This window comes from Brassica rapa, chromosome A06 (assembly GCF_000309985.2).
Source record: "Brassica rapa cultivar Chiifu-401-42 chromosome A06, CAAS_Brap_v3.01, whole genome shotgun sequence".
NCBI classification, from domain to species: domain Eukaryota; kingdom Viridiplantae; phylum Streptophyta; class Magnoliopsida; order Brassicales; family Brassicaceae; genus Brassica; species Brassica rapa.
This window is the reverse complement of record NC_024800.2, coordinates 23,583,747-23,599,023: the sequence shown is the minus strand read 5'-3', so window position 1 is coordinate 23,599,023 and position 15,277 is coordinate 23,583,747. Positions and strand designations below refer to the sequence as shown.

At 36.6% G+C, this 15,277-nt stretch overlaps 2 protein-coding genes and 1 non-coding gene across 3 annotated transcripts; 1 reads left to right on the top strand and 2 right to left on the bottom strand.

Annotated features, from left to right (window-relative positions):
- Positions 1-208: 208 nt before the first annotated feature.
- Positions 209-11,401, bottom strand: LOC103874623 (bromodomain and WD repeat-containing protein 1). Its single transcript, XM_009153052.2, has 25 exons — positions 10,788-11,401; positions 9,294-10,630; positions 8,073-8,428; positions 7,715-7,881; positions 7,241-7,480; positions 7,020-7,129; positions 6,852-6,929; positions 6,654-6,760; positions 6,249-6,340; positions 6,041-6,165; positions 5,816-5,919; positions 5,660-5,737; positions 5,481-5,559; positions 5,217-5,385; positions 5,047-5,117; positions 4,655-4,735; positions 4,512-4,582; positions 4,340-4,436; positions 4,096-4,155; positions 3,797-3,851; positions 3,306-3,703; positions 1,552-3,231; positions 896-1,471; positions 736-794; positions 209-658 (listed from the first exon to the last, which is right to left on the bottom strand). The coding sequence occupies exons 3-25, from the start codon at positions 8,420-8,422 to the stop codon at positions 466-468; spliced, it is 5,040 nt and encodes a 1,679-aa protein (XP_009151300.1). The 5' UTR covers positions 8,423-8,428; positions 9,294-10,630; positions 10,788-11,401; the 3' UTR covers positions 209-465.
- TRNAH-GUG lies at positions 9,689-9,760 on the top strand. The gene has a single exon. It is a non-coding gene; the product is annotated as a tRNA-His (tRNA).
- A 262-nt stretch (positions 11,402-11,663) lies between the features above and the next one.
- On the bottom strand, positions 11,664-13,119 carry LOC103874621 (basic leucine zipper 1). Its single transcript, XM_009153049.3, has one exon. It carries the CDS (start codon positions 12,274-12,276, stop codon positions 11,848-11,850), a length of 429 nt encoding a protein of 142 aa, XP_009151297.1. The 5' UTR covers positions 12,277-13,119; the 3' UTR covers positions 11,664-11,847.
- Between the last annotated feature and the right edge of the window lie 2,158 nt (positions 13,120-15,277).

Here is a 15,277-nt window from a genome sequence, read left to right as displayed (position 1 = left end):
AAAATACAAAATACCAGCAAGTGAAGGACTTGTTTTGTATGTTATTGTTGATGTATATAGTATAGGTTAATATAGATACTGTCTAGTATCATCAAATTTTGATTTCTGTGTAGTATGAGCATCTTTCTTACCCATCTGATAGACAAAAGTTCTGTCCATTTTCATGTAGTTGTCCACAATAAATTCATACTGAAATTGGGTTGGATCATTCAACGGAAGATGGTTCTCTGTTCTCCAAAGCATCAAATGTTTTTGACCTCTCCAATATTTCTTTACTTACACAGAAAAGATTCTTTTCAACTAACCCTAAACCTAAAATCCCCTAAGAAAAATCATAGAAAAAACTCCTAATATTCTCTCCATTCATTAGAATTAGAGGTTTTGAGAAAAAAATACTGAAACCCTAACTAAGAATTTGGGACATGAGAAAAAAAGCAGAGATTTTATCTACATAGGGCACTACTGCTACGAGGGTAGCGTGCGGTCGAACCATTTAGAGAGATGTGAGATTTTGGCCGCTACGCTTTTATTTCGACCAAAGAAAGTTTCTGCATTGGACAACATAACTGCTACGTCGTGTCTTAATGCTTCCACACTCCGGTAGTAGTTATTCTCAAGCCTTGATCTGATTACTTCAAGAGACAAAGGAACTGGGAACCTGCACATGAATCCATTATACAAAACCATGTCAGCTTCGTCTACCATCAAGATCCTCCTAGTGTTAAAGAAACTTACATGTTGGTATAGCTGGAGCTTCCCACGGTCTGGTTCAGTTTTTGAAGGCCAAAAGAATCCTGAAACCAATTAAGTAGAGATTGTTTCATTAAGAACTTGGCGGCCAGGATAGAATGGAATTAATACCATGAAAATGTTAAATTTGATCAGAATCACAAACCTTGGTTCTTTTATTTGAAGTCTCTAACTTTGTTAAGGCCAAGAGAAGACGCTTTCGTTCATCATCATCAATGTGAGGCTGCTCCCACTTGGTATCAGCATCAAAAAGCTCCCAGGGACTGTGAAGATGCGTCTCAGTCGGATCACTCTTGTATTTAACTGTGTACCTCTCCCACGGACTATCAGGAAAATCAGGTGATTTGGCTTTCACAGCTAGGATCCGTCCTTCCCACCAGCTACCATCTTCTTCGCCTTCGTCTCTCCACCAAACCTTACATTTATCCCTGAAAGTCCAGTTCCTCTGTATTGCCGCTTCATACCGACTTCTTTCCACTAGAAAATCTGGAAATGTCACCACATCAGGCAATGTAAGTTTGAAAGTTTTGTTGAACACTTCAGAGTTTGGATCGATGACTTCAAGTATCATTTTGCAGCAGCTATCCCCAGAACCAGCAAGTGTTGCGTATTCAAGACTTTCCACTTTACAAATTTCCACCGCTTTCATATTTCCTCCCTTTATTGAAGTCCAAGGAGCCACTTCCCTCGGAGAGCTAAAGTTTAAGTATTCTTGATGCCCCTGAAAGATACGAGTAACAGCCGATATCAAACAAAGGTTGACTAAGCGAGACAACGTATAAGAAAACTACAAACACTTACCTGTCGCAAATACGCAACTTCATCCCCCTTTTGTGGAATATAACGAGAACCCTCTTCATGTGTCGACAATGTCAACCAGGATACCTTTTCTGTTGACTGCTGAGGCTTTTTTGTTTCAGCAGGTTTAGTTTCACTAAAAGGATAAGTAGACCTTCTATTCCTTGTTGATCTCAACCGAAGTGTTGCCCCAGAAGTTGATCTCTCTTCTTCTTGAGAGTTTTGGTTTCCGCGTGAATTACTTAGTTTATCTCGGCTGTCTGTCAAACTGCCTTCCGACTTCTCCAATCCATTCGACTCCGTCCCACGGAACCCATTAGCGACAACTTCATGGGAATTAGCGCCACTACTCTGATCCTGACTACAAGAACCTAGACTTATTTCTTGACTAAGAGTAGCACCCCCGTCTAAGTTATTCTTATGCTTTCGTGACTTCAGTCGTCTATAGACAAAATCAAACATCCGTTTAGGATGTGACACATGAACATCATTAGCAATAGAGACAGGGTCACCGATAGGCGGATTTGATTCATGCGCTGAATCATTTCTCAGAGACTGCTCTGTTCCAACCACACCATCATTTTGAGATTCCAATGCCAAATCACATCTAGTGTCTGCAGAACCATCATTTACGACAAAGCCACCATTCTCCTCATTTATTGATGAAGATTTTACTTCTTGCTTCAAAGATGTATCAGGAGCCCTTGAAGCCCTCTTGGAGCGTATCCTCAACGTTCTAGAGAGAGGTGGAAGGCTATCTTTCAGATCATGCAGGGGACCGGTTACGTCCTGAGAACATTTAGAAGCACCGTCATCAGCCATTCGACTTGGCGACCCATCCATTAGGCATCGTTCATCACCGTTTGGCAAACCATTAGAAATCGCCAAGTGGGCGTCAACTGCAACGCCATCTGTATCTGTTCCCAAACAACTAGGTGCTGAAACACCATTATCGTGATTTTCATCTTCGTTAACATTCTTTTCTTTTCCCTCTGGCTCAGAGCCCATAAGTCCATGCGATGATTTTGCTTCATATCTCATTCGCTTTGATGTACGAGCCTTAACCATTCCCCATTTGACTTCACTTGCATCTAACCCATTAAATTGGTTAGTGTGTCCAAGGTTCTCAGGAACGCTCGAGTCTTCCGCACAGCCATTCCCTAAAGTTGGAGTTGGAACATGAGAAGATGTTCCAGGTAGGTTCTCCAGCAAGGTAAGCTTATCTGAGTTCTTAACAGGAAACCTGACAACCAATCTCTTCCGTTCAGCAGGATGAGTTTCTCTAATATCACACTGTTGAGCCCCATCGTCTGAATCACATACGAGAATGTTTTTCCCTTTTGATTGCTTGCCATGCCCATTTAACAAAGCTACATCAAGTTCACTATCCCCAGTGCCTGAGTCCTGTGTTGTCGATTCACTTTCTGATGACCCACTCAATTCAGAGACATCCTCCTCTTCTTCTGCATCTTTAGATCTACCAGTAATCTTAGAAAACCAAGAGAGGGCATTTTGAGCAGCTGCTCGCCTAGGTCTGGACGATTTAGATTTTGATGATTTTCTCTTCGATTCTTTACGACCATTCCTAGATTTCCTGCTACGTTTGTTCTTGTTTGTAGCTCCTTCAAGCTCATCAACGTTTTTCTTTTTAACACGCCTACCCGAAGAAGTCATGATCCCAGCCTAGTAAAGAGGTAAAAAAGGGATAAGTAGCATATTTAGGCACAAGATCAAGGCAAATATTACAAAATACTCACTCCTGTCTTATGTCTTTTTCTTTTGGATCTTCTAAGGCTATTCTGATGATCACCGTCCTCATCGCTTTCACTAGAACTAGAACCTGACTCACCAGAGGTTGAAGAGTTTAAACATTCTTGCTCTTTTTCAGACGAATACTCTTCTGGCACATTGTATTCGGAGTCATTTTCATCGCTCAAGATATCGACTTCTGGTTCCCACTCCATCACGTCTACAAATTCTGGCAACGGTTCAGCTAAGTCTAGATCTGCCAGAGGTGGCATTTGGTAATCTTGATCCAAAGTGATATCTGGCCCTACAGCCAGCTTTAAAGCAGATGGTCGCCAATCTTTGCCTAAGGCGCCAAGTCGCCGTTTCTGAAACATTGTCTGATATGGCTCTTCATATGGAATCATCGCTGGAATTCAGAACGACAGAGAGTGAATAACATGCCCACCCTGAGTAGAAGGATCCACAAATCACTTGTAACCATAGTAAAAGATAGTAAAACCTGAATCACAAAGAGGATCCTCCATATTTCGGCGATAAGGCGGAAGCTGAGATTCCTGAATCAAAGTTTCCAGATGCCTATTAGTGATTAAATTATACATATAACAAGCAGAATTGCAGAGATAAAAGAAACTTTTTATCCAATTTCATAAGTAGAATCACTAGAAGGGTAAATAAGATGAGTTTCCAAACGCATAGATTAAACTATGCCTATAACAAGCAGAATTTCAGAGATAAAAAAAATTATTTATCCAATTTTACAAGTAGAATCACTAGAAGGGTAAAAGATGAGCCATTTACCTGGTCAAGGACATTACCATATAGGTCATGAATTAATGGCCGATAATCCCCCAAGAAGAACTGCAAGATCCACAGAGAAATCATAAGGATATTTCATTTCACAAAATATGAAAAAGGGAGTTTTATTTTGTTTCTCCAAGTAACAGAACTAAAAGATATATGAATTTCTGTATTATCTATCATAAATGTAGTAATTAGAAGTACAGTAATGAAGCTTCATTCGCAACTGAAGTTATATAGGTACCTGGTCGTATTTAGCGTCCTTTTGAGAATCCCCTTGGCCTGTGCTTAATACGTAGAGTTGGCCCACATCATCTGAAAGTATAATTGACGTTCCATCCCTAATTATAAAGATACAGATTAGCAATCAGATGTAGTAAGAGCATAACGAGTACAGAACAAAACTATTTGCTTACGGTGAAAACTTCCCATCGACCAACTTGAAGTGTGAAATCTTGTATGTTTCGATAGGTATGCCTTCCCATATCTAGAAGAAGAGAATAAAGGCTTTAGGAAATACGAAAAGAAGCGATTAGACAGTAGAGAAAGTAAGACTTACATCCCACACTATTGTTTGTCCATCATAGCCAGCACTCATAGCTATCCGAGGATTAAAAGGATGGACGTCCATAACATATGTCTACAAACAATAAGTATAACATGTTGATAACGGTAATACAAGGTACTAAGGGGGAATCATACCTGGAAAACTAAAACAGAGCCAGACAATGTAACAAGGCATAAATGGTAGTAGGCAGAATTGGGAATGGTAAAAATAGTGTGGAAGCAAATTCATAATCTGCTTAGAAGAAGTATGGTTTTGTGTTCATTTTTATAGGCGTGGGGAGTAAATTCTTACTTTTCAAAAGTTTTAACAATTCTGAAACAGTCTTAAGACGGTCAACCAAATCTATGATAGGGGATAAATATACAGAAGGGTCAAGCACTCACAGATGCTGTATGGCCAGTCAAAGAATGTACCAAGCTACCATCAGAGGCATTCCACACGCATATCCTACAATCTTAACATTGAAAGTGATTCTAGTTAGCAAGAGTAGAGCGCTATAAGAAACAGGCATGGATAAACTCTTAGCAATCAAGAGTGTCAAAACAAGTGTTACCCATGATAGCCGCAAGGACAAAACGATTATCCAGACTCCAAGCAATCATGTTAACCCCACGAGGAGTAGGCAGGATCCTTTGACGTGGCCCGCCTCTAGGAGGTTGAGGAGGCATGGGCGGAGGTGGAACCTTGAGATGATATGCTCGTGTCCATCGGCAGCTTTTCCCCTGAAAGACGTAAACAAAGATCTGGGTTTCTGGTCCGATAAAAACGTACTGAATTAGGTGAAGTTCGTAATTATCAAAGCGAAAATAAATGTTACATGTGATCTCCGTGATCTTGGGATCCAAATGATTGCACTACCATCACGAGAGCATGTAACTATGTTATCATGACAGAACCTAGAAAATACATGTGTTATTGAATGTCAAACACAAAACATAGATAAAGGTTAATACTAATTGTAATTGCAATTTGCAACATGCAACAGATAGCACACACCAGGAATTCTTAAATTTTGGAACACTATCGTCTTTTGAGTAGTCAGTTACGGCAAATTTATATCCTGCAGCACAACCACTGGAAAGCACCACATCAAATTAGGATAAGACAATGAGGACCTCATAAGAAATGTAATTTCAAAAGCGGTTGGCTAACCTGAACTGAACGTAATTAACATCATTCTCATGTCCAGCCAGAACATCCATCTCATGATTTGGCTGATCCGGATCATCATTATTGATCTTGTTAGCACTCCAAACCTGCGACCAAGGAAACACCTTTTGTAATTAAGTCATCCCTATAAAATTTGGTAGAATGTAACTGTTGATTGGCCAGTTTAAACTCAAATCAAGATACAGTAAGGAAAACATATATCAGTACCGAGTATACTCTAGCAAGAGTGTCAGAGCTGCCAGTGACAAATACAGATCCATTGGCATTGAATGCGCAGCAGAAGATTTGGTGACTCTGCTGAGCATTACTAGAAGAAGGGAGATTGTTCTTTCCTGCAATATGTTTCCATAGTCAGTCCAACAGCTTTCAGTAAATCAAAGCAATAATCAATAAGCTAAGACCGTAGAGCTATCACCATCAGGACTAGGAGGCCTAGGGAGATATATTCGCGGAGCAAATTGAGCACCCCGAGCATCCCATATTCTACATGTACCATCATCTGACGATCTGTAGAAATTTAACAAAGGGACAAAGCAGTTTTTAAAGATGCCAAATAGAATGAAACACCTTTTCCAGATAAGCAAATAAATCTTAAGACACATTACATAGTAGATATACATTTCAGAGCTCAATAATAACATAACATCAGATATTCCATCTGAAGGAGAGAACGAACTGGAGTGCACCCAACTTTCCAGCTTTGTGGCCAAGAGGTTAATTAATTCAATATTTCAAAACATACTACATAGGCAATAAACTGAAAATCCACAATATGAATTGTGTATAGTGATGCCAAAAAGAACTGGAGAACAATTCTTACGAAAGAAGCTGGTACGGGGATCCAGGTCTGGGACTAAATGCAATAGCAGTAACAGCTCCAGTATGTCCACGAAGTACCGAAACTGGTAAGCCATCTGGCAATCGCCACTAGATAAAATCCAGACGGTGAACTCGTCAAGGAGGCTACTGTATGAAATTATAGTGGTAACATATACAGAGGACGATATAAGAAACTTACAACGCGGATTACACAATCATTTGATGCGGATGCTATGAAAGTGTTGTTTGAACTCACAGCAAGATCAGTTATGTCACCCTTGCATATGCAGCAGAAACAAAAATTTAAACACCACCTAAGAATACAGTAACAAGATTATAGTAAGCTCAGAGAGTATTTCGAACTCACTTCATGCCCTCGACAGCTGGTCAGGCAGTATGCAGTCTCCATTGACCATACTTTTACAAGGCGATCATCTGAACCAGTGATTACATACCTTCCTGAGCGATCAAATATAGCTGCAGCATATTCATATAGGTTCAGGCATCCAGTTCATCCCAATGATTAGTGTAATATTTGACAACGAAACATGGTATTAAGATTCACCTCTAAAAAAGTAAATTACTTACCACAGTACACAGCATTTCTGTGTCCACGTACCCTCTTGATGTTCTGCATCTTTTGTACCATTGTAGATGGTTTTGCAATGACATAACATGCTGCACGAATCGATGGGGCTCGATGATGTCTGGCAAAACCACCACCAATTTCCCTCAAACTTAAACCACGCACCTGATCAGCACGCATATGAGGCCAACGCATGCTAATAGGTGGTGGTTTGAGATCACTTCCAACTATGTCCTTGTCATCTGCAAACCAAACGAGGCAGCTTTAGCGAACCAAGATTTTGAAACGGAGCTTCGTAAATGCATAACAAGTCCTAAGTAAATTCTAAGAGAAATTGGTTTATTATAGTTTGTGTTTATACATGTATGCTAATATATGTGTGTGTGCATGTGAGAAAGTTTGTCTCTATTAAGCACACAAAAAAAAAGACAACACTATCCTCGCCAATAAGAAAACAAATTTTAGAAATCACCTACAGCTCAAAAGGGAGAACGAGCCAGTCCCTAAAAGAGTTGGGACACCAGGTGCAATCAGTTTGTTTCCATTTCCATCACCGAGACCGCGTGAGGGAGTAGGCCTACTTGAAACAAAGACCAATTGCTTCAGGAGCTCCACCAAGTGATCTTTTTTTACGTGAGAATACCTGAGAGTGCACAGTAAATGTCATGAAACACGTAAGGATCTCTGGCGAAAAGAAACCTATACAAGTCACTATTAAATATGAAAATACATATGCAATAAATGAATGACCAATGATTAACTTCTTCACATACAAATTCATATGATTTCCCATAAGTACTACAGTCAGTGAGTGAGAGAAGCTCAACAAGTTACCTCTTGACCAACTCAGCATAGTTTAGAGGAAAGGAATCTCCATCATCATTCTCATCCCCACTAGGCAACCCACTCCTCGAGTACCAAGCATGATATCTTCTAGGAAGAAGCTCATGCTCAAGAAGTTCATGTCGCAACAGTGCATAAGTTCTCTGGCATGGCCCAGAGGAAAGTAAGTGGAGCATCAAAAAGTAAACTTCCCGCATATCCAAGTCGATGTTAGGTACAACATTTTGAGCAATATCTGGGTCTGCCATCTGCACATTCCCTGGCAATTTTTTAGATAAACTCAAAGGTTTCATCGGGGGAGAGACTGAATCGGCTTTCGGAGTATTTTTCCTAAGAGCCATCAGACCCTGTCAATTTTCCAGATATCGACGTCAGTTATCAACGCAAAGAAAACAGCTACAACCCAAAAAGACAGACGCAAACTTCAAAAAGATATATTATTTTCAACCAATAACAGAAGTGAAAATAAGATCCAAAGCAATCTTCTGTTAGTTATACTTTGGAAAACTACAGATAACATCATCTCTAAGCTTTGAGCGAATAAAACATCCCTAACCACGTAGTTCCTATTCTTCTCTTAGTTCTACTCTACGGAAAATTACAGGACAACATCAGAGATCTAGAGGGATCGCAAGGAACGTCGAAACCAATGCATCTCTACACTTTGAGCATACCAAAAATCCTTAACCATGTAGTTCCTATTTAATTCGTCACACAAAACTATCTAAATTACTACATGATAAAGAAAATAAGCGAACAACTTGGCGTAGTATCATCCTTATACAAATGCTTAGCTATCTCTACTCTATCATTGTACTAATGTTTAAAATACAATACTTATCGATCACAAGGATCACCATTGCGCACCAAAAGGGACTTAAAACTACATAGCTGAAGTACCAAAGCTTTTCACCAAATCCACATCAAATCAAAATGTAAGTTAACTTTCAAATAAACAAGAGAGCTTATAGAGACTGAACCTCCAAGGAGAACAACGATCACAGACCAAAACCATAACACATTGTATCTATCCGCAAACCCTAAATTCGAAACGCCCGATCTCTAACAACCAGAACGCAAATTCAATCAAACGTTGCAATACAAAATCCAGATTGGCCACAGCACATGCACAATACCATCGGATAGTTCCTCAGCTTCAACAAAAAATCCCTCAAAACAGGAAACAAGAGTATAAGAAAAAGTTCGTCGAACCTCGCGTCTAAGTGTCCAAGAAAACGGCGGCGGTTTAGTGAGGCGTTGAAACGTTCAGGTCCGTTTGGATTCGGCGGAGACGGGATTGAATCCAGATTCCCCGAGATAAGTCAATTTAGGTTTCGATGATTATTCGAAAGGAAGAGGATCAGAATCAAAGAGGCGTATAAGGTGAGGGTCTGGTGTTGTTAGTGTTGTTGAGCATCGGTGTGTAGAAGGCCAAGGATTTTTTTTTGGTGGAGAAACGCACTTGGATAGAAGAAGAAACAGAACAACTAAAACGAACTTGGCCCTTTAAACGATGCGTTTTGCTGTTATTTTAGCACCTAGGGAAGGGTTCGGTCACGTGCGATGGGTTGCGAATAAATTAGTTTGTTTCGGGTGTTATCTCAACTGTGGCTGTAGTTTAGTGGTGAGAATTCCACGTTGTGGCCGTGGAGACCTGGGCTCGAATCCCAGCAGCCACATCTTTACATCTTTTTGTTTGGTTATTGAGTTTAATCTTAAAGATATTGAGTTTCGGCCTTCGGGCTCATGATGGGCCATGGTTTTTTTTTTGATTAATAAAGCCCTTTTAAATTTTATTTTAACTTTTATTTATTCATTATTTTCATGTTTGGAGTAATAAATTGATGAGAAATTAATTGACTGCATATTTGATGCATTGTTTTCTATAATGAACTTTAATCATACAAGACCATACAGCAAATCATGAACACACAAAGTTAAAGAGATTGATGAGAGAAAATATTTCAATGCCAGACTTCAAATTCATCAATCTCTTGTTAATCAGTCCAAATGCATTGCTAGTGCTACCAAACAAATATGTAAGAAAAAATGTCACTGATTTAATTGTTTAGAGATCTTGATGTAAAGATAAAAACAGTATGCATATAGCAAAAAATAAGTAGAAAGCAAACATAACATCACAACAAAGGAGAAGGAAAAGCATAGGCATACATGTTTTAGTAACATCTCTCAGTATAATATAAAAGCTAATTTAACTAGAACAGTGCCAAAAAAAAAATAGGCACAGTGTACAACACATCTTCCCATGGGTGACGGTACAATGGCTGCTTCAACCTTTCTGATCAAATGTGTGTCCAATCAAACCAATGGAGCGAGCAAGAACAAAGAGACCATTCAGATAACCGATCTGAACAATCTCGTCAATCTCTTGCTTAGTGAACATCTCACTTCCAGCTAGAAGGTCCAAGAAAAAAGATCCAATGGCTCCATCAACGTTGAGTACGAGGTTTTTGCCTTTGAGAGCGTGTAGCTTTCCACTGTTACAGCTGTTTCGTTGCCATTTTTGGGAAGAGCTCAAAAAAGTGAAACTGAGAATCAAAACAGAACAATGATCAGATCCAGAGTTTTGGTTAAACTAGAAGACACAAGCAATGCGTTAACTGTAACAAAGTGTTCCACTTTGAATGTCGCAAACACTAATCGAAAAAGATTTGAAAAGTCTGCTACTTTACTACATTAACGAACCTATAGAAGTGGATAAAGTTTCGAGCTTTACGCACCCTCCTCCTCATAAATATCGAAACTTTTGTATCAAATCTGAATCACGACATATCTAAAAAGCTAGGAGAGAGGGTGTGGGAGAAAGGAGAACGGACCTAGTCCGAGGAATCGTGGTGATAGGATAAGAGTGGTTAGAGAGGAAACATTAAATATAGAAATGGGAGGGAGACAATAAGCTCTCTCCCTTAGTGATCATCGACCATGTGGGCGCGCCACATTAGATCACAACTTCTACCTAAAAAATGATTTTCTCTTATCCTTGACAGCTAATGTAATGTCTGATTAGTAACAGTAAATACAGATTAGTGGCTAAATTTGTTTATTGGTTACAACAACTATACAGTTCTGTCCTTTAAAGATGTGATGGTAGTTGAAATGTCGCTCTTGGTACAGATATGTTTCGTTCGTCTTCAAGAGTCAAGACTAAGCAACGTTTGATTCAACCTTTTTTAGCTAGGATTAGTAAATGGTAAGCATTCTTTTTCTTTTAATGAGAAACAAGAATCACTCCAAGGACTCTCAGATCTTTTGCTATACCCATAATCTAAACAGAGCGCTGAGAATGAGAAGAACAGTAGAACTCAACACACAACTTCAAGAATACAAGTATCTTGATTTGAAACACCACCTTTGATTACACTTAAATCCATTTTTTTGTTAAATTATTTATTAATGAAAATGAAAGTGATACAAAAGTTATTTAAATCCCCAAAAATGAACAAAAATGTTAAAGAACAAAACATTAAGGATTAAGATGTGAAAACAATATTAATCTTATGATCTGCAACCGTTAAAGTGGGTAGGAAATCTGATGACAGCCACAAACACTTACTCCAGTTATTTGAATAAGAGGTCGTCTCTTAGCTTAGTATCATTTAGAGGTTCCCAGGAGATGTGCGAGAACGAGTTTATGTGTTACAAACTTACAACGCATCAACAAGTAAAAACTTCCATCATCTAATTTGAATGTCTGAGGAGAAAACAATTCAATATGATAAGATACAAACTTAAAAATACACAATGCTCATGTTTTGAAGGACGCAAGTGTTTGTAGAGAACCACAACCATACTCGTGCATCGGTCCACGTCTACAATCTCCAGCAGCTATTTCCACGCTTACGTTCTCGTCATCGCCGCCACTATGCATCAGCGTTAAGGAAGTCGTGGCGATCATGTTCTCTAAATCGCTGACATAGCTCAAAAGCCACGTCTTCTCCGATCTCAAAGCAACGTTTTCAGACTCGAGCGAGTCTAGCCTCCGTCTCGCCACTTTGCATCTCTCGGTGTTCTCTTTGATTCGTCTCTCGAGAGCTGAGATCTCGATGATGGTGTCTTCCATTAACTTCTGTTTCTTCAGACGCGACCTTCTAGCTGATTCGCGGTTTGACAGTTTGCGTTTCCTCTTTTTCTCATCTATGTCGGAACCTGAACTTGTCTTCTCTGCGTTTGCCATGTTCTTGTCCTAACACTTTGCGGGAAAAAATTGAAAAATAAAATAAAATTGTTCAAGAAAAGACGTAAAACCAGTGGAGAATCACAACGGATACAGAATGATAAACGAGGAATCTAGAGAACTGGTTTAGATTTCTCATTTCATAATTACTCCGTCAATTGACATTTATCTTTGGTTAATTAATAACAGCTCTAGAATCAGACAACGATCTCAAGAAGTTAAACAAGAAGATGAAATGATTATCAGAGAGATAGAGGTTAAAAGCGAAATAGAACAAGAAAGAAGATAAGGATAAGATCAAATAAGGGAAGTGGAGATGTTGTTCGTCTTAGGTTGCCCCTATTTATAGAAATATATGTTATATAGAAAACAATCTCGACGGTATACATTACAAAGATTATCCGAAATAAAAAGGGAAGATTCATCGAATGAGAAATTTGTATAATGTATAAGAAATTAAATGGATATTGGAGATTTTTGGTCAATAACATAATAATATTATTCTTTACTTTTTGGACACGACAGCTAAATATGCGTTGGTGTTGTGCCTTATCGGGCAGACCACTTATTACTATTTGTAGCTTTTTTGTTACGTGACTAGTCGTAGGGTCTTCTAGATATGTATATCCAAGAAAACTGGATTCTGTGACCTTTCTATGTCCTTGTCCAAATTTCATTTAATTCCTCGATTGTTCTCCAAGTTGCTGTCCCGCGTCTCTAATGAAAATGGAACACGGTCGACTGTTCCCTGGACGCTAATAAAAGGTACGAAGTTGGATCAGTACGGGCCAGTGGCCAGTGGGTGTGTAGTAAGTAAGTAGCAAAAGTTATGTTTTTTTTTAACCACAGCAAAAGTTATGTTTAAAATATTTAGGGCTTCTGCTGTGAAATAGTTACTATTTCTACTGGATTTTGTAACTATTATACTTAAATTGTATTGTTTTAAGACTATATATGAAATATCAAATAATTGTTGCTAAACAATTGGCCAAGCTCTTTTTCAAAAAAAAAAAAAAAACAATTGGCCAAGCTACCACAAAAAAAAAGTAATATGATAACTTACAACTACACACATCGTTATTCACCAATGCTGACAGACCGTATGAACAAAGTCTTATTGCTATGGAATCCCTTTTAGTTTCTAACTTTCTAGTATTTAATTGTAGCCTTTAATCCACATTAAGGAACGAACAAACCATTTTTAATTGTTTGTTTTTGAACTTCAACCATTTTTAATTATGAATGGGACAAAAAATGTAACCATACATAAGCAATATCGTTAACTAAACACGAGATTCATTTGGAAGTTTTAAAGATTCAAACGTGGAGCAGTGACGGCTATTTTACTTTGTGGATTTGGAGATTACGCTTAACATGGTTGACAATTTTTTAATAAAGAAAATTATCCATCATAAAGCATATACTCTCCTTTGATTTTTCTTTTGTGCATGACTTATCCCAAATGATTTTCAAATAGAAAGATTGAGAATATAAAGTAAAGAGGTCTGTATTGGTAAGCCCAGCCTACTTTTTCAAAGGAAAATACAAAATAAATATTACTAATATATAGTTGAAAATGCAGCATCCTTATCTGCTCACCGATTACTCAATATATTAATATCTACCACAAATAAAATAAAAATATCCTTAGATGCGAACGTATGATTCTCATCTAACAGTGAATATGTACATGCACTTGGTTGGTTCGCTAGTTTAGAATTTCAGGTCTAATATATCTTATGTTCGGGTGTGCGTCTTCAATTTTTTTGGAGTTTAAACAAAACTAGATTTTGACCCGCGCAACCGCGCGGGTGTGTATTTTCACTTTTCTATACATAAATTATTGTTTTTAAACATTAGTTGTATATTATTTTCACTTTTCTATACACAAATTATTGTTTTTAAACATTAGTTGTATATATTTTAAACGTTAATTATATACTTAAATGTTTATATAACTATTTCAAATATAATAATTTTATAATTAATAAACTATTTAAAACCGTATATATTTTCACTTCTTATTATATATTTATCTTATTGTATTTGCATTAGTTATTAAACAAATTAATATATTCATGAGAAAACATATTTGAAAATTATTTTGTATTTAATTTATGCTAAATTCTGACCCATGTTTCAAAGCTGTATTTTTTTTTTAGTTTTTACTAATATTTTTTATGCTTATTCATTTTAGATAATATATTATTGTATATACAAAAATAGTATAAGATATATTAATTTGTAGACATGTATTATATGGTTTGCTAATTTTAAGCCGTTCTATCATCATATTATATTTTTAAAATAAATAATTTATATTTATGAAAATAAAATTTATAAAATATCAATGGAATATATTTTTATCATATTTATTTAAGTATAATAATTGTATTTTAACATGATCATGACTATAAAGTAGATAAAATATGATATAATTTATTTATTCTACATTTTATAAATGATAACTTAAAATACATTAAATTATTGTTACAATATTTTTACACAGATTTATTAGAATTTTTAAAATATAATATATAAAAGTATCTTATATTTAAAATAAAAATATATTATGATTAAAGTAGTTACAAAGATTTTATATTATAATTTTTTATACATGTATTATATAGTTTGCTAATGTTACCCATCTTACCAACATATTAGATTTTGTTTTGAACATAAATATTTTATCCTTACAAAAATAAAATATATAAAATATATAAAATTTCTAAATTTTATTATATTTAATTCAATATAATAATTTTCTTTTAATATGATTGATTATGATTATATAATATATAAAGTATTACAGAATTTTATATTTTTCATTTTATAAACGATTACTGAATTTATTAATGTATAATAATATTTCAAACTAATTTCAAAATTAGTGAAAATAGTTAAATATAATTTTGAAAATGAAGATCTTGCAAAAAAATTTTAAAACAGATTTGCTGGAATATAAATATATTTATATTTAAAATGAAAAGATATCAAAAGA

Excerpts from the sequence above, each read along its gene's own strand:
- LOC103874623 (XM_009153052.2), bottom strand. The coding sequence starts at position 8,422 with ATGGCTCTTAGGAAAAATACTCCGAAAGCCGATTCAGTCTCTCCCCCG. Across the intron at positions 7,481-7,714 it reads CTCGTTCTCCCTTTTGAGCT|ATGACAAGGACATAGTTGGA; the intron begins GTAGGTGATTTC and ends TTTGGTTTGCAG. Across the intron at positions 4,583-4,654 it reads GACAAACAATAGTGTGGGAT|ATATGGGAAGGCATACCTAT; the intron begins GTAAGTCTTACT and ends CTCTTCTTCTAG.
- LOC103874621 (XM_009153049.3), bottom strand. The coding sequence starts at position 12,276 with ATGGCAAACGCAGAGAAGACAAGTTCAGGTTCCGACATAGATGAGAAA.